The 25016-nt window shown below is 39.3% G+C and overlaps 1 protein-coding gene across 2 annotated transcripts; it reads right to left on the reverse strand.

Moving 5' to 3' along the window:
* FAM168B (family with sequence similarity 168 member B) lies at positions 1–24770 on the reverse strand. 2 transcript variants are annotated; one of them, XM_082320425.1, is made up of 7 exons: positions 24615–24770; positions 17645–17725; positions 14014–14097; positions 9207–9349; positions 8079–8256; positions 6601–6730; positions 1–5228 (listed from the first exon to the last, which is right to left on the reverse strand). In XM_082320425.1, the coding sequence occupies exons 2-6, from the start codon at positions 17712–17714 to the stop codon at positions 6618–6620; spliced, it is 588 nt and encodes a 195-aa protein (XP_082176551.1). In that variant the 5' UTR covers positions 17715–17725; positions 24615–24770; the 3' UTR covers positions 1–5228; positions 6601–6617. The 2 variants fall into 2 exon arrangements, with proteins under 2 accessions (XP_082176551.1, XP_082176550.1); XM_082320424.1 differs by lacking the exon at positions 24615–24770 and adding an exon at positions 24057–24246.
* Between the last annotated feature and the right edge of the window lie 246 nt (positions 24771–25016).

A 25016-nucleotide genomic window follows, 5' to 3' on the forward strand; every position in this document is an offset into this window, starting at 1 on the left:
TAAGCAACACAAGTCAATCTTTATTGAAAACTGAAGTATTAATACATAACAATTCTTGTTACAATAAACGTGCTTTTAAGAATTTAAATCTGAGCTCATCTACTCATTGAATTGCATAAAAAATAAAAAAGTATGAATTTTCACAATTGAACTGGCTCAGAATGGAATCTCCACTCTTTGTGTTGATGCGATAGTTCAATGCAGGAGTGAGTGATACCTTAAAACTTATTCTGGAAGACAACATTGACCTAAACTTAAAAAAAGTACCAATACAACTGTTCGTAAGACAGTTTTAAAAAAAGTCATAAAAAGGAAACCTGTGTCTATTTCATAACAAACATGGAGAACTATTACTGGGGCCTCTTGTACTTCCATTGCATGCACTCACTTTTTCAAATCTTAGACATGAGGGCAGCCAATAATAGCATTACAATAAAAAAAACCACTAACAAATCCATTCTACTTAAAACAAGTCTGTACAGCAGCCAGCTAAAAAAGCTTTCCCAGTTTGCCTGCTAAGTGCCCAAAAGTCACAACAGTTTAGAAAAGTCATGTTCACTTTCTTGATGTTGAAACTTCAGAGCCCATAAACTGTTTAGAATATTTTTTTAAATCACAAATGGACCCTTACTACCTGTGGAATTCGGATGTTTCAGTGTTATATTTAACCCACACAAGAAAAGGCTTCCTTGTCCCCGGATAAGCACTGTTCCTCTTCCCTCTCTTCTATCTATAAAGCACACCTTATTTTCTCTTGACAACCCCCCAGAGGTGTACACAGCCTGCTGAAAGAGTCCTCACTACTTTAGAGATCCCAGAATGAACTTGATTCTTGGCGAGGCTTGATGCACAAAACTACCCTAACTTTGCTGCAGTTGTTCCTGTTAATTGGCATTCTACCTCGTCAAACCTGAGGGTCTCTGCAGGAAGCTTAGAGTTGATAAAATACAGGATTAGAAAGCTGACACTTATTAATGAGAAAAATCTGAATGAGGTTAAATCTTTGTGTCTTTTGAACAGGTGTTCACAAACACTTCAACATGAGGATTAATGGATTGCTTTTGGCCCTCTGCGCATGCTGAGGTCGGCCAGTGACACCTGCTGGGGAAGGCTGGACACGGATCACGCCTATTGCCTACCAACTACTGCACAAACCACATCCTGGGCAACTGCAAATTACCCTTCAACAACCACAGCATCTGTCCTCTTTCCCACAAGTTCCAGCTGAAGCATCACTATTGTTCATGTTCCTAAGATGGGAGGTTTCACATACACGGTGTTTACTACTCTCTAGTATGAGTTTAAGCCTAGAGTTAAGTGGTGGTATCGGATTGCTCTGCTTACCTATTCAAGCAAAAGTATGTTCTAAACCCAAATGAATGGTGTATTAACACTGTGCTTAAGCACTGGGGAGTGATTCCAAGTCAATTCGGACCATCTCTTGCTTAGATACCTTAAGTGGCCTTACTACCCAAGAGCAGTGAAGCTAGAATGCTCCATGAAGAGTAGTCAATGTTGAGTACCCTGGTATACAACTCTGTACCATGAACTATTCTCAGACAACACTAAGACATGGTGGTACTTACAGGTGGTGGTGGTGGTGGTGGTGTGTGTGTGTGGTTTTTTTTTTTCCAGCGGATGAAGCAATACAAGGAAGGACTTCAACTAAAATAAAGGATTTTTTTCATCTACCACTGCATCTAAGCACTTAACTTGCATAGTACACTCAAAAAGAAGCTTTCTTGAACAGCATTCCTGCACGTCTCCTAGAAACTTCAAACAGGAGATGGTTATAACAAGCATAAGCAAGATCTAGTAGTAGGTTCTCTGCTTTCCTTCCTAGTGTTTTGTTAACAACCACCACACCACTGACTAGGGCTACACGGTTTCGGTGCCAATTATTAGCCATTTTTCTTTTGCTGCTGCTACATTTAAAAGACATTTGCATCAGTTGTTACTGACATAGGGAATACCTCAGTTTTTAAAAAATACTTTATCTAAACTCAACACCTGAAATTTGAATTAAAAAAAAATTCTTTCTTGGACTTCTCTTTGTTATTGCTGCAACAGTTATTTTCAGTTCCAGGTTTAAAGTAGTACTTTTTTTTTTAATCATATAAAGCTGCCATAAAAGTTTTTTGTTTGTTTTTTTTTTTTGTTGGTTTTTTTTGTTTTTGTTTTTTTGTTTTTTTGTTTTTTTTTTTTAAAGAGAAGCTTGATCTGAAATGTCTCTACTGCACTAGCTCTTTTCATTTGCTGAGGAGCTCTAGTGCAAACACATACTGCGTATTTATTTATAAAGGAATTCTAAATAGGGAATGTTATATAAAAAGCAGGAGAGAATGTTTCATAAGACCCTCACTGTGTAAACGCCTATTTAATGATGTACAGTTTCCCCCGCCGCAGTTTTATATCCATGCTTTCTACTATTTGCAACAAAATACCATTAAGATAGTTATATATACACATATTCCCCCCGTCCCCCTGCACTGTGCTTTTGGTTACTTTCCGTATCAACTACTGGAGACACGCTCCACCCTCCCAGCAGATTATAATCGATCAAAACTGGAAGGTGTAAGTACCTTTTAAAAAAGGTACAGTTTCCCCCTCGTGGATGAATCCCATAATGCAACTTAGAAAAAAGTGCTCAAGTAAGTGAGACTGCCTAAATGTTACAGAATATTATACAGAGACCACTTCCAAGATGACATTTAGGAATCTGAAGTTAGAGCAAATATATAGGAAGTTATATTCATTCCTTAACTATTTATCTATTGCAGCATTCATGAAAGTTCTCTCCTATGATTTCCAAAGCTTTAGTTTATTGGGTGATGAGACAGGAGACAGCAAAGCTTTGAGCTTGTTCTTTATAGCTTCTCCCCAATATAGCACTGTTTCATACCTCAGCTCTTTATTAAAATCATGCCAAGACAACAAAATGTCACTCTCTACTAGCTAAAATGGACAAATGGCCTGTATTGATGTTCACTGTACTCTCTGGCACACCTGACTAATCAAAGCTGCAAATCTACTACACAAATGGAATTGTTAAACAGACTTGAACGAAGCAGTACAGATTCGAATAGTTTGTCTGGGGTAATTTTCTGCTCCATATAAAAATATATGGAAATCCCTAAGCTGCAGTAAGTGCTCATGAGTAAGGTTTAAAGTACTTATTCCAACAACACAGTTATGTTCAAGGCATTAGAAATAAGGGGGCCGTCCACTGACAGTGATTCATGCAAAATAAACCTGAACTTTATTCAACCAAAAAAAAAAAAAAGGAAGTAAAAAATATGGACAGTGCTTACTGTAAAAAATAAAGTTACTGAAGGCTCTAACCACCAACGGGTTATGAAGGTACGTAAGCCTCCCACTAGGGCAGAGTACTGGAATGGCAGCATTAAAGCAGCACTGATGCTACCCTGAAGTAGCTGCCAAATCTGTATAGTAGCAGATCACCCCAAAACAAAGCGTAACTACATATACAACTTAAAAAATTTACTTCTGAATGGAAATTAACCTACAAGAACAATACAGCCTGATATACCTCTGTGTAAACGCTTAAAAGGGAACAACATTTTATAACCATTTACTGCACAATTTATCGCAGGCAGAACGTATCAAAAAAAGAAAATTGCAGCTTTCTGGAATCATAAGTCAAGCAGGTTTAAGAAAAGCCTTGATTTTATGTGCAATATTCAAATTTAAAAATTTAAAATCTCCCCGGTAACAATTTTGGTATACAAATGGGTTCTAAGGCTAGCCCTTTATCCCCACAGCATTTGCTTTGAGGTACTTTTTAAAAAATGAAGTTGCAAGAAAGAATATCAGAAATGACTCATTGCAATGAAATGCTAATCTGCAGTCAGTCTTATTTTGCGTGATTCCAAGTGCAATTTAGGAAGTAAAAAAGAAAATACCAAGGAAACACATCAAAATGCTGTAACCAACAAATGGCTCCTACTTCAATTACAAATATTTTTAGGGGGGGAAAAGAAAAAAAAAAAAAGAGAAAAGAGAACAGCTATTTGAAACCTCTATATTCTGGCAGCCCTACTACAGCATATCCATAGTCCATACTGCAAGTAGCTAATAAGGAAATTTTGTTAAAATGATTTGTTCCCCTTTAACATACTTATCAGGCACACAAGCTTTCCTCAGAATAACATGCAGCTGAACTCCTCCTGTTTGCTGTAGAAAGTCCTACCATTTCTTAAGTTTCAGGAAAGCAAGCTGGATCAACTGCACATACATTTTCAACTGACTACAACATTCTTTCGGAAAAACAGCACGGATTTCCTGAACTGAGAACTAAAAGAAAGTGTTTTGCTATCAGTCTGTGTGGCAGTCTCACTTTGACACATCTTGCATTATATTAAAGATAGTACTGGATATATATCTCCCCAGGACATGCAATTCGTCATGCAGGTGATGTCACCTCCTACTATTCCTAACAGCCAGTTTTGCCTCAAGGAAGTCTGCTTTATTTACTGGCACACACAGCATTACCTTTGTTATTTCATTCTGATCCTTAAGAACATCTGTATAACACTGAATCTGTATAATGAAAATGAAAAGGTATGAAGTAAACTAATCGTGTGCGGGATTTCTACAGCTTGTCTGACTCATTTTCCAGTCACTCCAATTTAGTAGTTGAATTTGAAAAGAATACATCGCTTAAATAAAAATATGCCCCTTTTAAACTGGCAACTTCATCAACCTGAAAAAGGCTGAAGCACTTATCTAATGTATATTATGGTATTCTAGAAAGAAACTCACTTTCATGATTCTACCTTTTAAGACCCTGCATACATTACAACAGTGCATTAGTGATACAAGTTGTAAAATACTTCTCGGTTCCTTTGGATTTGCATATGATGGTTTTTGCATCAGTCACTGCAGGTAGATTGAGCAAGCTTTGTTTTTGTGTTTTAACATGCATTCAACTAGATATGGATCAGAATAAATTTATACTCCCTTTTTATCATTATCATTAGCTAAAAAATTGCAAGACAGTCCACAAAACAGGATTTGCTTTAAGACTAACTGCTGGAGTTCCAAGATGTAAGATATGCAGCACTGGAAAATCTTCAGTGATCAGGAATTAGTAGTGTTTAGCCAAGTGTTGAAAGCATTCAGAAGAAAAGTCCTGGTTGGAGGCATGAGGGCTTCAGCACCAACTTTTAAACCTCAATTTCTTGATTGCATATCTCCCATCTTCAAACCTACGTTAAGAGGGGGAAAAAAGGTAGGAAATGTTCTCAATTATGTGAAATACTATTTGAGTGTGGCAGAACATTCTAATATCGCATGCACCACATATATATATGCACACATAACAGATGTTAAGTATTATATAATGCTACCTTAGCCCTTATCCAGTCAACCGAAATCTATAGGCTTCTAGGTTAAGAATTCACTACATTGATTTTCTCCTGTCATGTCCATTCCAGCCTTCTGTCATGACTAGTAGTTTTGTCTTAAGTAGAAGGTGCAATATTAAAAAGGTATTTTATGCTAAATTTAATTATCAGCAGTCATGAGTTTAGTCACAGCAAAACTCTCACTTTTTATACTCATGTAATAGGACATTCTTGGATGAAATATAATATGTGAAACATTTCAGATCTGCGGACCGACACGTAGCATCACAGCAAAATGACAAATGGCTACTGCGTTACTAACTCAAAGGGAATACAGTCACCTGTAATAACACAACTCTGGACTCCTAACTGCTGAAACAGAAATCCAAAGAAAGTTAAAACAAAGTTAACTTTGCCATAAACTAAATGGACTAAAAGTGAAAATTTCTAGTTCAGTTGGTTTGATAAGTCCTTATTTCAAATGAAGCTGTTCTCAATGTATGCTAAAAAACATAAGAAGCAGAAGTGAGGATCCCAAAAACATTAGGCTTTGTGTCAGTTTGACACACATTACACCCCCAAAACCCATCCCACCTTATAGCAGATTTCAAAATTAAACTCTTTTTCTTGAAACCCACGATCTAAATTTTGGTCCATACCAGAAACCATCTTTCCATGCTGACTGCAAGAAGTATGAACTGAGATTTAACTGAAACAGAGTGAATATATGAAATTAACTCAAGGTTGTGTATTTGTTTCAGCAGCTTGTCAGAAATATTCACCTTCAGAGCAAGGCAAAAACACTCACCTTGCCTACATATTTAGCCAATCAAAAATAAAACTACAAAAAGTTACACACATTTCTTCATTCATGAATCACAGTACTGCTGAATTCAACAATTACCAATGAATCAAAAATATTAAATACATTTAGTCCAAGATGTATTTCAGTAAGGCAAACCTGAGGCTCATTCTTTCATACTCAACAGTCAGGAACCATGAAAATATTTCATGATTTCTGAAGATACAGACCCCTGAAGAAGTCCCACTAGGCTTCTCTCCTTTGCAGGGAACAGCTATTACATCAGCAATAATTTTTGTGTATTCTTACTCCATCAGAATACTGTAGAAGTACCCCAGACTGCTTACCTTCTGAAAAATCTCCGCAAAAGAACCTGCAATGCTGTCATTTATAAGAAAGATTAACTGCTTTCAGTCTAAACCGGTAACTTACACTGACTGCCAGGATGATCACCACTGTGGGGGCACATAACTATAGGTTGGTGTTCCTGGAGCCCGATATGTGGGCATAGTAACTGGATGAGGGGCTACTGGCGTTGGGGAATGAGTTGTCAACAAAGTACCTAGGATGAAGAGAACATTTTTTTCAGTAAGCACAAATACTAGTACAGAGAAGAAAAAAAAAAAAAAACGACCAAGGAAAAAAAAGTTAATTTTAAAAGCCATTACAGCTCGTTCATCTTCCAATTTAAAATTACCATTATCATTTTGCACTCCAGCCCCAATTTTCCTTCAAACATTTATGCAAGAGGATCATTTTGATGTTTAGTCCAATGCACACAGTTACTCATTACTCAAAAATAGCTCTAGCAGAAACCCTGCAACATAAGCATTATTCACTGCAAAACTTTCCCACAGCAGGCTTTACATGCCATAAGAATATTTTATGGTAGAGATAACTTGACTGATAAATCAGAATAAATTAGTTCTTGTTTGCATTATTCCAGATAGGTTTTTACAGACTAAGGGGCTTCAGAAACAAACAGGCTCAGACAGCAGGGTCTTAACAGTCTTACTCTACAGCACTTAGTAGAAACAGTAACAAACACCTGGGATAAGCTTGCCCACATACGAAACTCCAACGTTAGCTCAGCTTGTGACACATAGCTTCTCCAGTTCTGGTATTCCTCAAATTAAATGATAAGTTTGACAAGATAAAAACCAGAATCTGAAAACAAGCTCATGGCTCTCATTCTTTAGATTACTGAATTGAGCGTCCCTTGAGTAAATGTGGACATTTCTTCATGAGTTAACACCCACTGAGTAACATAGCATGACACCCCCCCCGCCCTGTAAACGCTCACAGATGAGTCTAGATATTGGTTAAACAGGGTTTTCTCCAATACACTACCACTAAAAGAGCGTGGCATTACGAAGCAGACATCCCTAACCATTCCCTATGACACAGAAGACCTGCAGGTAGTGCAAACACATAAAATGTTATATCTCAACACACAAAGAAGGCCAGCGATGAGGGTTTGGCTGAGAACACTGCATTTTCCTCAGCCTTAAGAGGTTGCTGTTTTCAGCTAGGCATAGAGAAATGTATTGAGAAGAGGGAGTCAGACTCCTGACACTGTTGAGAAGCAAAGGATGCAAGAGTAAGTGAAATTTCATACAGATATAAAGAAGAACTATTTTACCATATTACTAATATCTGAAAAGAGGATGTGATATCTCCATCCTTAGCGATGATCAAAATATCACTGAATAAGTATACAACCTGATCTAGCTGGACTCACTTTGAAGACGCTGGACTAGATGACCTACAGAAGTCCCTTCTAATCAAAACAGTTTTATGATTCTGCCAAGTACACATCCGGCATCACATTTTTGTAATGCAGCTGTGTTCTGTCTCAACCTGAAAGGGGAGCTTCATCAAGAAAACCTAAGGGTTGTAAGCTCACATACCTGCTGACATTGCCATAGTAGTCCCAGCCACCATCCCCATAGTCACACCATTTCCTCTTGGTGGCGGAATTGGAGCAGGATACATAGTTGCTGGCATGCCATTAGGCTGCACGACTGTGGTGTGGTGGATTACGTGGGGTGGTGCTGCATATAAAGGCTGTGTGTAGTAAGTGCCTTGCTGTTAGAGAAAAAAGTAAATTAAGTAATTATAGTGTATCTGTTAGGGAAGATAAATGATGTCTTTTTTCATGAGCATTATCATAAAACAGAACCATTATTCTAAAGATGCAGTCTATTTACAGAGCAGATGCCAAAACATTCACTTCAACTATTCCAGTTGCGTTTCACTAGCAGACTTTAACATTTAGCCCCTTTTTAAGGCATTTAGGATAACATTGAAAAGCGGGGACCTTTGTCGAACTCCAATGCTGACCGCACTTTCAGCAATAAGGGCTCAGTCGTCATTCATTCCCTTTGTTTCATATCTTTTCATACATTAATCCATAACAGACCTTCTCTCCTTCTTTCACAACTTTTTATTCAGCTGTTTTTAGTTAAAGAACCAAGGGTTTTTGACAAATCCAAATACACTAAGCAGATTGGATAAACCTTGTTAAGTGCTTAATAATTCCCTTTAACTACTGCATATATGCCAGGCAAGTTTCCTCTGCAAAAAGAGGGCCAACTTTTCCCCAAAATATCATGTTTACTGAAGTGTCTTAATTCTATCCCTTCTAATAGTTTTCAAGTTTGCCTAGTATGATACTTGTTAACTCCCTGAATCACAACAGAGGCTTCCTACAAAAAAGAATTAATGCAAGTTTATGACAATTTTTGACAAAATGAAGTCAGAATATGGCAGTTACAGCATCTAGCACGCATTTTTAAAACTACTGAATCTAGTGTCTCTTCAAAGACTGAACACATTATCAGTAAGTGCAGAGTAACTGTCACGTGAGAGAGAATGTAAAAGTGCACACACACACGCTCTGTAAAGCACTGTATTAAGAATTTTTAAAATTCTCTCCATCCATCAAGAAGTACATGTGATGTAAGTTAAGAGTTCAAGCAGATATTACAAGGTAAACAAAATAGTATCCAAACTGTTTTTTGGTTTTGTTCATTTACCTGTGCATATGGATTCTGCTGTGGATAGGCACTTCGAACTGGGTACACAGCAGTCTGATAGGGATTCGGTGAGGAAGAATACGGTGGCACTGCACCACTAGTGGGTGAACAAGATACTTTATATGGGGTGCCTGGCGTATAACCTGAAACAAAGGTAAATCTGCATTAAAAGCATGAAAAACAAGTGTCAGTACACTGCTTTCTAGAGTCAGAGGTAACAATTTTCTTAATTTCCAAATTCCTTAATCTTCATGTGAGTACTTAGTAGGCTACCCTGAATATTCAAGCACAAGTTCTATCATTTACATAATACTGGTAACAGTCTGGAAATAATACTTGACTGTGTCAACTAAGCATGAAAAGTTAACTGTGTTTTTGCACAATTTGCTTTTCAAATCTATGGATATGGGATAAAAAAGTGGATTTGGATTTTTGTAGTAGTATCATTAAACACTTGGATTTGGCATATTAGGCAGCATTCCTATATAGTAGGATTTGGTACATGTTAGCATCAGCCCAGTTCTCAAGGCACCCCAAATTGTACTGGCAAAACATAGCAACAGTTAACTAACCTGCAGTTACTTTCTGTAGACAATGATACAGCGCAACAATAACTTAATTTCAAAAGTAGGAATCACGTAAAGAGCTCAAGATGGATTTTCAGAGAACACAGAGATGCAATCTGCAACCTCCACTTCAACTTACATTTATTCATATTTGTTTTCTGGCATTTTCTGAACTGACTAAAATAAACATGAAAGGCCACACCTTTAAAACACAAACACTGTAGAGTTCATTGCAACTGCAAATTGGACTTCAAAGGCACTTTAATATCTTTAAATCTCCTTTTTGTGTATTACATACGTAGACATACCTTTAATCATCACTTAAGAATTATTTTTATACATTACAATAAGACTTCAGATGCCATCAGAAAGAATTTTGCATTCCTACTACAAGGTCCCCAAAATCAGCCTGCCTTGTAAACGGTGGGAACTGTTCAGCTTTTACAGGGATAAGTAGCACGTGCTGGCTCAGACCCTGCCTAAAGACAGTTCTTCCGTAATTTCTCCAGCCTTCATCAGACAAGGTCTCGGAATAAGAGAACAATGGCTTGATAAGGCATGGAGGAGATCTATGAAAAGCACTGTTGCTGCTGCATGCTACACTGCCAAGATTATGCTATGGCTTAATGGCCAGAGTGGGAATACAAATACCTCAGCAGCAGCATCCACCAGTAATGACATTTAGGGTAGTAAACAACAGGCATGACCTATTCTGGAGAAAGCATCAAAGCCCTAGCCTGTGCTATGCTGAAAAAATCTTGGGTCTCACACAGGTCCACCACACTAAGAGACGAAACATCCACAAATACGATTTCTATTTAGTTGAAATTGTACAAACTAGTACTAGGGCAACACAAGGAAGAAAAAATACTTGGCAATTATAGGAAAAAATTAAGACTTTCAGAACGGATATTAGGTTGACTTTAAATGCTAACTTCAATACAAAGAACAGATCCGAAGCCATATAGCAGAGAGAACACTGGCATCTGTGTTGTGAAAAATCAGTTTGTGCAGACAGCATGATGACAGATGACCTTCATTTTTTGCAGAAGTCTGAGTTTCCTTCCAATTTCATCCCACCTTTCAAACTGAAAATTGCTATGTTAATGAAGAAATAGGTTTACTATGTTTTTCTTCTTTTTCTTTTTTCAATAGAATTTTTCACCTTTAGAGACACTAAAGACAGCTACCACAGCACTTATGCTGAACTCTTGTTTTTAGAGATCCTAAGTATTTGAAGAATAGAGCATACTGAGAAAGTAACTTCTATTTCTAGTATGGGGAGCTATTTGTGTTGAAAAACTCGGCTACAAAATGCTGAACACAAAGCATCACTACCAAACTACAACTATGTCTCCAGTCAAGCCCACTGCCATTCTAAAACCCCACTGATACAGCTGCACAGGCAATTTAACTTTCATTCTTGCAAAGTGATACATCTGTACAAGAGTTATTCTGCCTTCTCATTTAATTTTTTTTCTCCCTACAGGAAGCAAGGACCTTAAAAGTAAACCACAGTTATTCAAAAACACAGAAATTTAAGAAAGATACCCATAAAAAGGTACCCTTTCTGAACAGCAGTGGCACAGCACATTCAAATACTGCTGTGTGATGTGAATTCACAAAAGCTTTGATTCTACAAACAAGCAGTTACATCAGAAAAGTTAAAAAAAAATATAATCCAGCTGTTAGGACAAAGTACTTCAAGTTGTTATCTGCCTGAATTAGAAGATGTAGACATTTTTAGTTCATTGCTTAAGAGTAACTAAAAATTAAAGCTATTTCTGAAATAAAAGCTTATTTTCTATTTAACAGCAATACTTTAATAGTACTAGCTTTAAAAAACATTAAGGACATTTGAAGACAGTATATGACTTCTGTACATCTTCATTCCTTTTTCACATAAAAGTGAAAAAATTCTTACTCTAACTTTGTTATATAGCATGAGATCTGTTACATAGCGACCTCATTGCAGTCTACAGCTTCCTCACAAGGGGAAGAGGAGGGGCAGACGCTGATCTTTTCTCGCTGGTGACCAATGATAGAACCCGAGGGAACGGCAGGAAGATATGCCAGGGAGGTTTAGGTTGAACATTAGGAAAAGGCTTTTCACGCAGAGGGTGGTGGAGCACTGGAACAGGCTCCCCGGGGAGGTAGTCACGGCGTCAAGCCTGACACTACTCAAGAACCACTTGGACAATGTCCTTGGACATATGGTGTGAATTTTGGGGTTGTCCTATGCAGGGACAGGAGTTGGACTCGATGATCCTTGTGGGTCCCTTCCAATTCAGGACATTCTATGATTCTATGAGATATATTCCAAGATTAATCAATGCAAACTAATCTTAAAACACGATTAAGTCTAACAAGTCAAGAGTCTTCCCCAGAAACCGTAACCTTCTATTACAACATAACTGATATGGAGAAAAAAAACCCAAAACCATGGATAAAAACATTAGTCTCGTGATGTGGTAAACTGATGACATGCAGCTTATCTTCATCTTCCTGCAGCAGGATTTGCAAACTGCAACCTGTAATAAGACTGGAACTACCTTTCAGTTATCCGATCCTAGGATAAAAATTACAGCTACTCCTCAGCACAGCTGCAGGAATCCTGATGATATATACAATGGAGCACAGAAGGCAGAAGAGACACAGCACTAAGGTAATCTCAACCATGAAATTGAACAGCCTATTAGTAATACAAGCCTATAACAAAAGCCCATATAGCATTTTGATTCCCATGCTAAGTTATACCCCTGATGGGAACTGCTCTCCCTTGAACATTACTCTCAAAAAAGTTCTTAAGCAGTCCAATGCAAATGCAAGCTGGTACCCCTAGATATGACACTTGCACAGAGGCAATACTCTATCCAAAGGATAGCGGGGTTTTTTTTGTCTGTTTTTGGTTTTTTTTGTGGTTTTTGGTTGGGTTATTTCCCCAGCCCCCCACCCCATTACTGGAACTTAAAATATCCATCTGTTTCCCTACCTTCAATTCAAGAACAAAGACAAGCCAAAATCAATTCTGCACTTGCTATGCCTCTAAGCAGCAAACTGAACAGAGACACAGACTGTACCAACTAGAATACTCCACAGTTCCAAGGAAAGCTACACAGCTACACACTTCTAACAGGTTCTGCAAGGAAACCTTTTAGATTACTTTCTTTTGCCTCAGTAATTGCTGCCACACCCTTTTAAGAGTCTCCTGGTAGTTAATGAAATGCCAGACATTACAAAAATTGAACTTCGATATTGCAAGCAGGCTTCCACAACATAACTTCCCAATTGCAAGCAGCATCCTTTCCTATCCCCATAAGTTACACAAGGACATTCAGGGACAAATTTGGTTATGTGCCATGTGTCTCTCTGAAAAACTGGCATAATACATGCAAGTGAAAGAGCTCCTGAAGATGGCCCAGATCTACATTAACAAAGCAATGCAAGGAATTCCTTAGTATGCAATATAACCACAGGGAGAATGCTGTTCCATCAGATGTATGTTCCTGGTTTAAGTGGAAATCAAATGCTATCAGCTTCTGTTTTGTTTCAAGCATTAGCACTTCAAAAATCATCTTCTCTTAGTAAAAACAGAACTACATAAAAGCAACTTAGGTGAACGCTTTGGTTTCTCTTGTGTCTGTTTTTCCATCTCCCTTCTCCTAGTCGCATCACTTTCCCTTTCTCTTAAATGACAAGCATGCAAGTGTAGTTACCTAAATCCTCCCCCAACATCCACTATGCACAAAACAGTTCTACCCAACAACCAGGCTTTCTAGACAATTAGTTCATGAAAGACAATTTTAAGGGCAGAAAAAAGGCAGCAAGCTGAACTTGGAAAGAGATATTGTTTAAGAAAAGGATGAAAGAGAACAATTTCGGAGACAACAGACAGAATAAAGAACAGGAATCTGGAAACAACCAGTAAGATACAAAGCAAGCAGAATCAAGAAGGAAGCAGTGAAAGGAAACACGATGCAACCCTCAAGTATCAGCCTGAAATACAGAAACAACAGCTAAAAACTCAGCTCTTCCCTTCTCTGAAGGTGAAAGCAGTATGACTTAAGAAAAGATTATACTCATTTTAATTTATAAGATGATTCCTTATGAGTCATATTCAAAGTAATGTAAAACTTATCCCACAGTGTAAGTGTTATTGTAAGCCCCTACAGCTTTTCCTTTCTTGGTTCTAACAAGTTCCAAACTTTAGGTTACTGCTTTGACATACCTATTACACATACCTGTTTGGAAAGTAGGATTTGCTCCAGGATACATATTAGGGGAATAGGCAGGAGCAGCTGCTGCATAGCCCATTGGGAAGCCAGCTAGAAGAAAGAATATGTCAAAGTTATTTTCTAGACTGACTGTACAGTCTTAACTAGACTTTACCCTCAAAGATTCTTGCTGTACATCTTTTAATTGAGATGAGCTAATAGATGGCTTTCAATCACACCTCCAACTAAAACACTGGACTCTTCTCCCAAGCCACATGAAGCTGAATGCTAGATGAAGGGAACAGCTAAGGAGTCACAAGTGCCATTCTCCCTTACATCCCTGTTTCAGCAAATCTCAAAGTTGGCCAAGTAACTCTTAAGTTAGTTGGAGAACAGAGTTTTGTGCAACTATCCAACCCTCCCCACCCCCCCACTGAGTTTTAAGACCTGAGTAACTCTGACTCTCCAGATCAGAGATATCACAAGTAGAGAGTACAAACCATTAGGTAGTCCAATGCTTGTTGCATTTGACACAATGTTATTACACTCAGGTATCAAACAAGCTCACCAGTTTCAGGCGTGTACTATGACAATTAACAGTAACAAGCGATTCACTGAGGTATCAGCAAAATGATAGGTAAACACTTCTACACCAGCATACAAGAACCATTATGGCTGAACTAACATCGCAATATATGGCAATATGGAGGCAATATGGCCTCCAACATAAGGCAAAAAACAGCATTAGCAAAAGCTACAGTTACTCAAAAGAAACAAAGTTTGTTTAGATTGCGGTAAGTGAAGTTGCTGAATTAATCACAGCTATTAATTTTTCCAGGAACTTATTTACATTATTGCAAACTGTAAAACTGTGTAAGGTCTATATTTAGAAAGACAGTTACTAGCACATTTTGTTATCAACATATAAAGATTTCACCTTCTCCAGATAAAAGGCAATTACTATTTGCATATTCACTGTCAGGCTTAAAGCTGCTAGTTTTAAACTGCTATTCAAATTTGAAGGGCTTTTATTTTGCTATAAATCCCAGAGTCCTTAGCAATTACTCCTAACAATAAAAATTCCTTAGCTCAGGACTATATATGCTAACCTAGTTTTGTTAAGCACCCTGTAAACATATCAAGTGACATACACTTGGCACTACTATTAGGTGGTCAGCATGGATAAGACTAAGAAAAGCATTAGGCTGAAAAATCAAAAGTAAAAATAACATATCCAATTCATAACAACTTTTTGGAGTGTAAATAGCTCTTAAGATTTCAAATTCACAAGCTGCTAGTGAAAAGCTTTAGTACGGCTTTACTCATTACTCAAACTGACTACCCATCTGTAACATTACTTATGTTGTATACATTTTCAGTCCTCTATTCTTTCTTCACAGGTTTAGCTCCACAGCAGAGCACTCCGAGCAGCTCAAGACACAAGTTGTTTGTGAAAAATGTAAGTACAACAAGCAGCAGTTAATTTCTACACAGAACTTTCATCCATGTGAGAACATTTGGATAGTGATTCCTTGCTACTGTAAACCCATACAACAACTTCAAATAGGTGTAGTATAATATAAACAGCTATTAAATATGCAACAGCTTTAGAAACACAGTGCCTTTAAATAATACATTCCACCTAGCAATACGTTCGTTACTTTCTATTACCATGCAACCCATGTAAATTCAATGATTCTGAATGGAGAATCTGTAGCTTTTAAATTAGGAGAGGCAAAGAAGGGAGAGTCTTGCAACAATTTAAAAAAAAAAAAATCCTACAATGCAAGTCTACTTTTCATTTTAGAGAATGTGTTTTGTGTTTATCCCACGATCTTCAAGCCTGAACCAGGCAGCTCAGCAAACTATCTGCAACAGTGTAACACTGTGGAACTTACTGACTAAGCTGAATTTAAGGGTCACAGTTGTGTAAACTGACTGACTGCTGTAAGGAAGAATTTTGAGTGATCAACTTGTAGCATAACATTTAAGGCACTTCTATAACAATTCTACTTCAATTGCATATATTTTAGTTATACTAATTTACAACCAAGTGAAGACTGGCAAATGCACAGTACTTACATAATTCAATATGTAGTCTAATATGTATAACAGTGGAATAAAAGATTAGAAGTTGTAATGTTATTTAAATTACTATTTATGAATCTATAATAGTATATCTTCCTAAGTAAATTAAGGTACCACTTAGATTAGTATAAACAGGCACTTCAATGCAATGTGTAAATGGTTCTAAGTACAAATGAAACCCTGGTTAATCCAAATCTGCGTTTAGAAAATGAACAGAGATAAAAATCCAAAGTTATATTTAAATAATTCATAATAACTTTTACCTAAAGCAAAAGAAAGCCTTGAAAAAGCAATCTATTATGAATACAGAAACAATTGTACTGTTACTGATATTAATTAGTAAACCACTGCTCTTGCCTTATTATAAAGTTACTGTAGTCCATATAACCAAGACAGTTACAGAGAATAAAACCATCCTGCAGGACTTATGGTTACACAGCATCAGCTTTACAATTTATTACTGCACCATTTCAGTCACTCAATAAGACTTAAAAACACTGCAACACAGTTTGTGTTTTCCCCTTATAAATACTAGAATAATAGAAATCAAGAAAGGTACACTAGTTTGAGGAAAAAATTAGAAGTACCTGAAAAGCAAAAATAGAAATTAAAAGGTTTTTGAGATGATTAAGTCAACAGCAAAGAAAATTCATTTATGCACCAGTATTTAGAAGAAGGAACAGAGAAAAATGGAACAGGAAAACAGGAACTCCAGTACACTACCTAAGCTGAAAAACAAATTTTAAAACTGTAAATACCAGTAGGAAAATATAATACAGCTACAAAGGATATAAACAGTAACAGCGCAGAATGATTTCTAGCTCCCAGCACAGACACCAACTAAATCAGAGAACAGCCTCCCTATAAAAGCTTCAGAAGTTTAATTGGTTACGATACATAAAATCTGAGCTGAAAGACCCTCCAGCCTCTCCCAGGATGGAATAATTCCCTTACCCCGCAGATATCGGGGAAAAAAGACCGCATCAAGACATACTGCTTGAAATGCCTCACAGAGGCACACTGCCCTTCTCTTCAGCTTTCCTGGAAAGTTCTGTCCAAATCTAATTATTGCCTTATCCAAGTTCTGAACTACGGGGACATCGGAAATGAAGCCTGCTCACACATGTTAGGAGATGAGGGGGGGAAAAAACCCTGGTGAGAAACTTGAAGCAGAGAAAGCAAGAAATGCATTTAATTTATGTTTTAAAAACATTTCTTGGTCCCGCCTTCGATGCTATGCTTCAGGCATTCATAAAACAGATACCACGAACAAGAATTAGAGGATAGAAAGGTTAACAGCGCCAGCCAACTAGCAGCAGAAATAGACTGACTCCTCTTCTTGCAGGGTGTAATTATTAGAGCTCCTAAAATAAGCTACTTTGGAAGAGATACTGACATTAGAAATACAACAGAAGACTAACATCACTTTTGAAATGTCACTTTTTAAATTTAAAAAACCCCACCCAAATCCCAAAACAGATTACAATACATGAAGCCATTAATAAGTGACTATTTCTTCTTGATGACAAACATCAGTGTAACTGAAACTCATTAAAACACAGTTACTTACCTGGATAACCAATTCCTTTGGCATTTGCATAGGGAACCCCAGAAGATCCAGGGCTATACACAGGATTCATGATTTCAGTAACTGAATCAGGACAAAAAAAAACAAAAAAGAAAAAAGTATTTACTCAAGTATAGGAAAAGCTTGAAATCTCAGCAACTAAAATGGAACTGGAAATGGGGGAAAGCATGTCGGAACAAAAAGTAGCAGAGGAAAAAGGAGCAATTCCACTACTCATCAATGTTCCAACTATAGCTACAAGCAAGAGAGAGTCACTGCAGAAGTAAGTTTCAAAGCATCTCAACCCTCATTCGGCTAGAGAATGTCTCAGGAATGAAACATTCCCTATTGTGGAGCATGCTTTCAAAATGTTTCCATCCCTAAGAGCTCCCCCATGGCACGCAAATCCATAACCTACTGCAGGAGTTCACATGCATTGGACTTCTCTCCCCATGTCATCTATCAATCACTTATCTATCTACCATCTATCAATCTTAGTTTCTTCCTATTTCTTTCTTGAAGCAACTAGCCAAGGGATGCAAATACCTGTGGTCTATTACTACTGGCATTTCAAGACTGGGATTCCAGTCCTCTACCAGCACTAAATTCACCCACCATCAACAGCCCAAGTATTACAGAAGTAAGTGGCAAAAGACTTCCTGTATTAGACAGCTAGCTCACATTTATTTATTTATTTACTTGCTGCTAACTTCTTCAGAGCCTATGACAAGCTGACAGTTGGGTCCAGTCATTTCTGAATTGTGTATTCACACATCAAAAAGGCACCTACAATCACAGGCAGGAATAAAACCAAATCTCCCATTTTAAAAAGGATCTTGTACATAAACCAAGGAAAATGCAATTGCATTGAAGATGCCTCTCAAATTTTTCTAGTACACCTATGTACTTCTAGGAATATAAATCACTGCAGCACAGCTCACAAGCAAGCCCACCGCGTGCCTCTTACAAGAGTACCTTTTGCAACTAGTTTTCTAATATTTTCGGAAAAAAAACACGCATTTTAACCCTAATATCTTCAATCATCTGATTTTCTGCATATATTTAAAGATTTACCACTTCTCTTCCTGCAAGTGCCTGCTTTTCACTACAAATAGCCTCCGATGGCAAGACAGGAGGGCACACTATGAAACCAGATTTTCTTATTAACTGTCAATATCTGATACTTGAGTCACTTCCTCTTCTACATCTTGAGATGTTGTCTTACTTAAACGAACAGTGTGCTAAGCTGTTTAACACAGTTTAACAGAATTTTGTAAATAAAGTTTACGAAGCAAGAAAGAGTCACTATTATGCATGCACTACTTTAGTTACAGAGCACATTATGGCAGGAATCTCAGTTTGTCAGTATAGCTGCTCTGATAAACCTATGTTAAGTGACTGTATAAAGCATAAGTAGTTTGCTTTTAAAGGAACATTAAAAACATCTCTGTGTCAAGAGTTTCAGCAACACCTACTACACAACAGAAGCAAAAAAAAAAAAAACATTTGTGCAAAATTAGGAAATCAGAAAGTAAATGCTGTCAGAAAGTTTATCATCAGGTTTCACAAAACACTCAAACTTGCTGTAAGAGAATTACAAGATTCACCAGTTTCTTGGACTTCCCCCCCCCCCCCCTTAGCAATAATACTAACTTAAATAGAATTGCTTTCATTTTTTCCACTTTCATACTTGATTACACATCAAGACAACAGAATCCATTAAGAATGAACAAACAACCTGCCATTTACATTGCTTAGTATGAAGAAAGTTCCCCAGAGCAGCATGTTTTAATCACCTGACCAACATCAAAAAGCAGTTTGACACAAATCTCTCTGGAAATGTTCTACAGCAAACTAGTCGTCTTCAAGCATAAAGCATTATTTTCCACTGCAGCCCTGTGGAGTTTTGATAGCATTAACTCTGCTGCACCATAAGCAAGAGGCGTATTTTGCTGGACTAATATTTCACTGTAGCAAGACTGTTCTCTTTTCTCATACTTTCTTCTGTGTATCCTCCTTTCTAAATAAGGACTCTCATTTAGTTGAAAACTTTCAGCCTGTTCCCTTAATATTTCCCTGCATTTCCTTCTCATTTGCATCTCTGCTCCTCTTTCAATGTTGATTTTGTCACATTTTGTCTCTGAACTTACAAAACCCGTAAGAGGTTCAAGCTTCACTTCAGTCTCAGCATTTCCGAGTTGTGGGGTGAAAGTCTTAAGGGATGTGGATATACCCTTCCACCCAAATATAAACAGGATCCTCCCACACCCCCGTATCCCTACAAATACGCTGCTCCTCCTTGCAGTCTCCACAGCAATTAGGAGGAAAGAAGACCCTGTAACCCTCTCACCATTCTGAATGGCAATGAGAAGAAAGAGAGAGGACTGGAAAACCAGCAAGAGCATTCTGTAAATATTTGGGTAAAATATAAAAAAACCTCCCAACTATTAGAAGTCTTCTTAGAAGCCAATGACTGCAGAAAAACACAAGGATGTACATTCTGAGGGATGACTTAACCAGAAGCCAGACAAAGCTGAAAAGGTACAGAAAATGAACAGAAAAGGTCAGGCAATCCATCAGACTTGATCTCAGAGGAAGCGCAGATTAAGAGAAAGGAATTCACTTAAGTAAGGAGGAAAAAAAAACTATGGCACTGGGAGGCTGCAAGCTGCCTCTTACTGGAAACAATGTCAACTTCCACTTCAAATGCATCCATACTTCGAAATTCATGTGTACACACACACACACACACGTTAATTCAACTTTGGTTGAACAGGTATGTACTTTCACCACTTCTGCTTTCACACTCTAGCTTTCGCCACTGAAATACAAGTAGAGATCCACCAGCCTACAAACAGTGCTTACAGTTTTTGTAATGCAGACAAAACTTCAGATCACTTCTAATTAAAAATAATTATTTTCAGGTCTTCTCTGAAGGACCTAACATGTGTAAGTATAATTATATAGTATTACCCAGTGGTTGCAATCATCCCGGTCTTTACCATAATTTTACTTGGAAGGGCATCTGTTACATTGAAATATGGAAGATTGCAGTCCACTTCCCTGTAACGCTTAAAGTCCACATCAAACGCTAGGGAAACTAGTATAAAGTGAACCCAAAGAATCATGGCTTTCAACCTTTCTGTTGGCATCCCCTCCAAAGCATTCTCATGTTAATGTATATGCAAATAAGTGTCTACTGTGCATCATCTGTATATAAATTGCACAGAGCCAACTGTATATAAATTACAGTCAACTAATTCTTTCAGCTGAAATGAAGGTAATCATACTCATTAAAGATCCTCCAATTAAAGACTATGCAAGCATGCTTGGGAAGCACTAATGCTTCACCTTTCATTCTTGCCAAAGTCAATCAATCAAACTCAGTTTTGATCAACCCTGTTAAATTTCATCTTGGGACAGATACCAGGACAACCATCCTCCTCTTAAATCCACATTTCAGGAAGCTGAGCACAAAGGCCGACGACTGTTAATGCTGAAGCTCCAGCACTCTGAATTAGATACGCTTTTGCATGTAGCCTTTCCTGCTACACTCAGAATGAGCACATTTCTAGGAAATTGTGCTTTTAAAAATAATTTTACAGAGAAACATGCAAAAAACCAAAGATCAATGCAAATACTGTAAAACAAACTGCACACTCCTTTGTAACAGATATATTTCCTTACTGTTTATTTTCAGTGTTGTACAGACACACTATCGGAACAAGATCTCCTGAATGTCATTTTTGCTCATTTTATGACAATTCTATCACAAGAGTTGGGGAAGAATCTCTCTTAACTAAGTATCCTGCCTAAAGCACGCTATTGTGGTCCACTAATGCTTTCATTCTTGGAACTTAAGCAGACCCACACTAAGTCATTATAGTGTTTAACATCTATCCATCCTGGAATACTTTTAGAATGCTGTTTGCTATGCAACCGTACAAAGGACCTAGTTTCCGCTTACATACAATTCCCCAACAAAGTTAATTGCCATCTTAGTAATGTTCTACATTTTACCCATTTGATTTCCAGTCAAAGCTTAATAGAAGTAAAATGCAATTCCTAAAAGTCTGGTAGTTTGTAACGTAAAAGAAGTCATTTCCACTGCTAAGTAACAAAGAAAATAGTTCAGGACACTTCTGCTCTTCAAATAACTGACAATGATTAAAGTCTCAGTTGTATTACATTCTGTTAAAACTTCAGCCACCAAATAGGCCCTTTGATGCAAATCCTAGGCCAAGTAACAGGAACTTTTGTCACAATTACTTTTAAAAAAAGGGGGCTTGTATCAGCAGGCCTTGAAGACTTTGAAAAGTCTAAAACAATGCTTCCCGCACAACACTGGTATTTGCAGGTAGCGCATGCTTCATTTCTTCCAATCATCTAAGACCTCAAAAAAGGTCGCTGAATTTTACCAGGAAGCAAGTGCTACCCCTGTTCAAAACAGGGCATGGGCTTCTGGTAGTCCATGATCGAAGCCAGCTGAAATCAATGCTTGCACAGAACTGCCATGCTTCTGGCAAGCAATCCAACTCCCAGCACTGGCACTCTAACCCCTCAGTAAGTTACACCAGCTAAGTCGGTTGGCAGAATTCTGGGGTTTCCTGGAGTTTTTTGGGCTATGTTGGGTTGCTATGTTTTATTCCTACCACCTTGAGAGAGCTGAGACACGTCACCAAATGGCTAAGACAGCACCCATTCCAATGCAAGGAAGGGAGCAGGACTGGATAGTGAAGTTGATATGGTAGAACCATAGCCTAGAAAAGGACAAGTAACAACTTTGCCTGAAGTTCACACAGAAAGTAAAATACAAAGCTGGAAACATCATTCACATGCAAGTCTTCCTCCCCTGCTCAAGTTACAAGATGTTCTTGTCATAAAAGAATGAGACACCTGCAATCACCCTTCGATGTTTTGTGTGCATGCAATTTTTTTTTTTAAGACTACAAACAAATAGAGCAGTTTAGACTTTCTAATCCTTTCTAATGAATACAATTCTCCCTGTAAGCTCATTCTACTAGTAGTTTGTTGTTACCTTTTTTTTTGTTGAATAACAGATTTGAGATACACACACATTAACATCAATACTACTTGTACCCAGTGTCAGTACAGAGACAATATAATTATATATTAAAGACTCAACAGAATTATTTCTACATGTTATACACAAAAAGAAAACCCATACCAAAAATTTAATACTAAGATCCTGCTCGTGAACAACCTTCATTTGTACATTAATGGCATTGTTCTGTTCCTCAAAAACCCCAAAACATTACCAAAACCTTTTTTCTTCAAAAACCCCATTACCTATGGAAAGATTAAACAAATGGCCCAGCATTTCTTGAAGCCTACAATTTCTGTTGTTGTTACTGCACAAAGGGGTAAAAGTTGTCAGCTCCATTCCTTGCATCTCCTGCATAACTTTGAGATCATGTATATTCTTATTTCAAAGAAGTGGAGTAGTGCAGCAAAACTGTCAGTTCCTCACGGTAAGAATCTTAGAAGCCTGTCTATTACCAAATTTAGAGGAAGTTAATCAACTATGAGAAATGGGAGGGGGGGGGTGTCAAATTGGAAGAACTTCACTGCATGAAGGAATCATATTCACAATTTTTGGTTAAATCCTGAAGCTCTGCTTCTTGGTGAATTTTCATCCTACAAAGCATTTTTTCATGAAGTTAATTTTCAGTTTATTCCACGTTGCTTTTTGAAATAAGAGGAAACTGTCACAAGTTCCAAATCGAGATAGACTCTCCAAAATCCTCTTAATTCCTCCTATTTTTAACCTGAAAGTTAAAGTGCATAATTACTACCACACAAAGTACAGGTTGGGAAGTGTGCGTTAGAGGAGCAAGGAAGTTTTCGGACACTAACAATTATGCATCTTACAATAAAATCACATTAGAGTAGACAGAAAGTCTAGTCAAATTAGGCAACATGTACACTACTACTTGAAATTTAAGAACAAACTAAATCCAGCTCTTCTCATGCTGAGAGCTGTATACCACCCCTCACTTAAAGCCTAACTTTTAGCATTTCTCAGAGCACAGATTTCACCATTTGGCCGGTGTTTACGGTTTGGTTCTCAATGTTCTAGAAAAGCACCAAAAGCACGGGCTGCACCAAGCCTTTTTTCTTTTTGTCTCACAACTCCTCCTAGAAGCTACAGACGACTAAAATTTTATTCCTTTCTCCAGCTCACAGATATAAAGGTACCAGGGCAGACGCAACATGCAAGCCACACACAGCCTTCCGCATGCAGTTGAAGGTTACTGATACTATTTATTTGAAAATCCAACCGACTGATCCCCTCATGACGCTACACTGAATTTTTATTTAGTTATCAACTGGACAATCTTCAGCCCACACCAATAAACCAGCACTAAAGCCGCCCCATGCATTCAAAACCAACCTGCTCCACAAAGGTAACCTGAGCTCCCGGCAGCGACAGCAAGCAGAGAGGGACGAGACCCGGGGCGGCCGCGGGCCCTGCCTACGCCGGTGCCGCGAGGCGGCTGGTAGCCGGCTGCCTCCTCAGCGAGCCCATCACCTGCCGCCGGTGAAGGGCCGCTTCGGACACCTGTTACGAGAGCCCTCCGAGCGACGCTGAAGGTTACCCGCTGCCCCGCCTGGCGGAGAGCGGCGCGCAGCTGCCCGCCGGGCCGCAGCGCTCTGCCCGGCATCACCCGCACCGCCGCCCGCCCCACAGCGGCGGGGCTGGGGCCCGGCCCTGCGCCGGGACCCGCGATGACGGCGCCGCCGCCGCGGCCCCGCCGCCGGAGAAGGGGTCGCCCAGACGGCCGAGGGGGAGCCGCCAAGCGGCGCGGCCCGCCCGAGAGGCCGGCGGCGCAGGCCGCGGCGCCGGGCCCGGGCTCCCTTACATAACGGGCCCGGGGCGGCGCGGCGGGGAGGAAGGAGCGGCTCCGGAAGCCGGCGCCACCCGCGGCGGGCCTGGCCGCCTCGCACTCACCGGGCTGCGGCGCTTCGTGGTGGCGGCCCGGCCGTCGCTGGCTGTCTCGCTGCGTGTGTGCGCCTGTGCGTGCGTGCGGCCGTACGTACGCGGGTGCGGGAGGCGGCGGCGGGGCGGGGCGGCGGGCGGAGCGGGGCGGGGCGGGCGCTGCCTGCGCGGAGCGGGGTGGGGGGGGGGGCAGTGGCCGCCGGGCGACTCCGGCTGCTCCGCGCCCGGCCGCACCGAACAACTGCGCACCGACCCGGCCGCTGACGTCACTTCCGCGGGGGAGGGGATGCGCGCACCTAGCCGAGGGGGCGGAAGCCGCCGTCACGTGCACGGAAGCCCCCGGGTGCTGCCCTCCCCCGCAGCACGTGACCCCGCCCGCCCCCGCCATTGGCGCCGGTGGCGGCCGGCGGGGCC

Source organism: Platalea leucorodia (genome assembly GCF_965183815.1).
Source record: "Platalea leucorodia genome assembly, chromosome: 8".
NCBI classification, from domain to species: Eukaryota; Metazoa; Chordata; class Aves; order Pelecaniformes; family Threskiornithidae; genus Platalea; species Platalea leucorodia.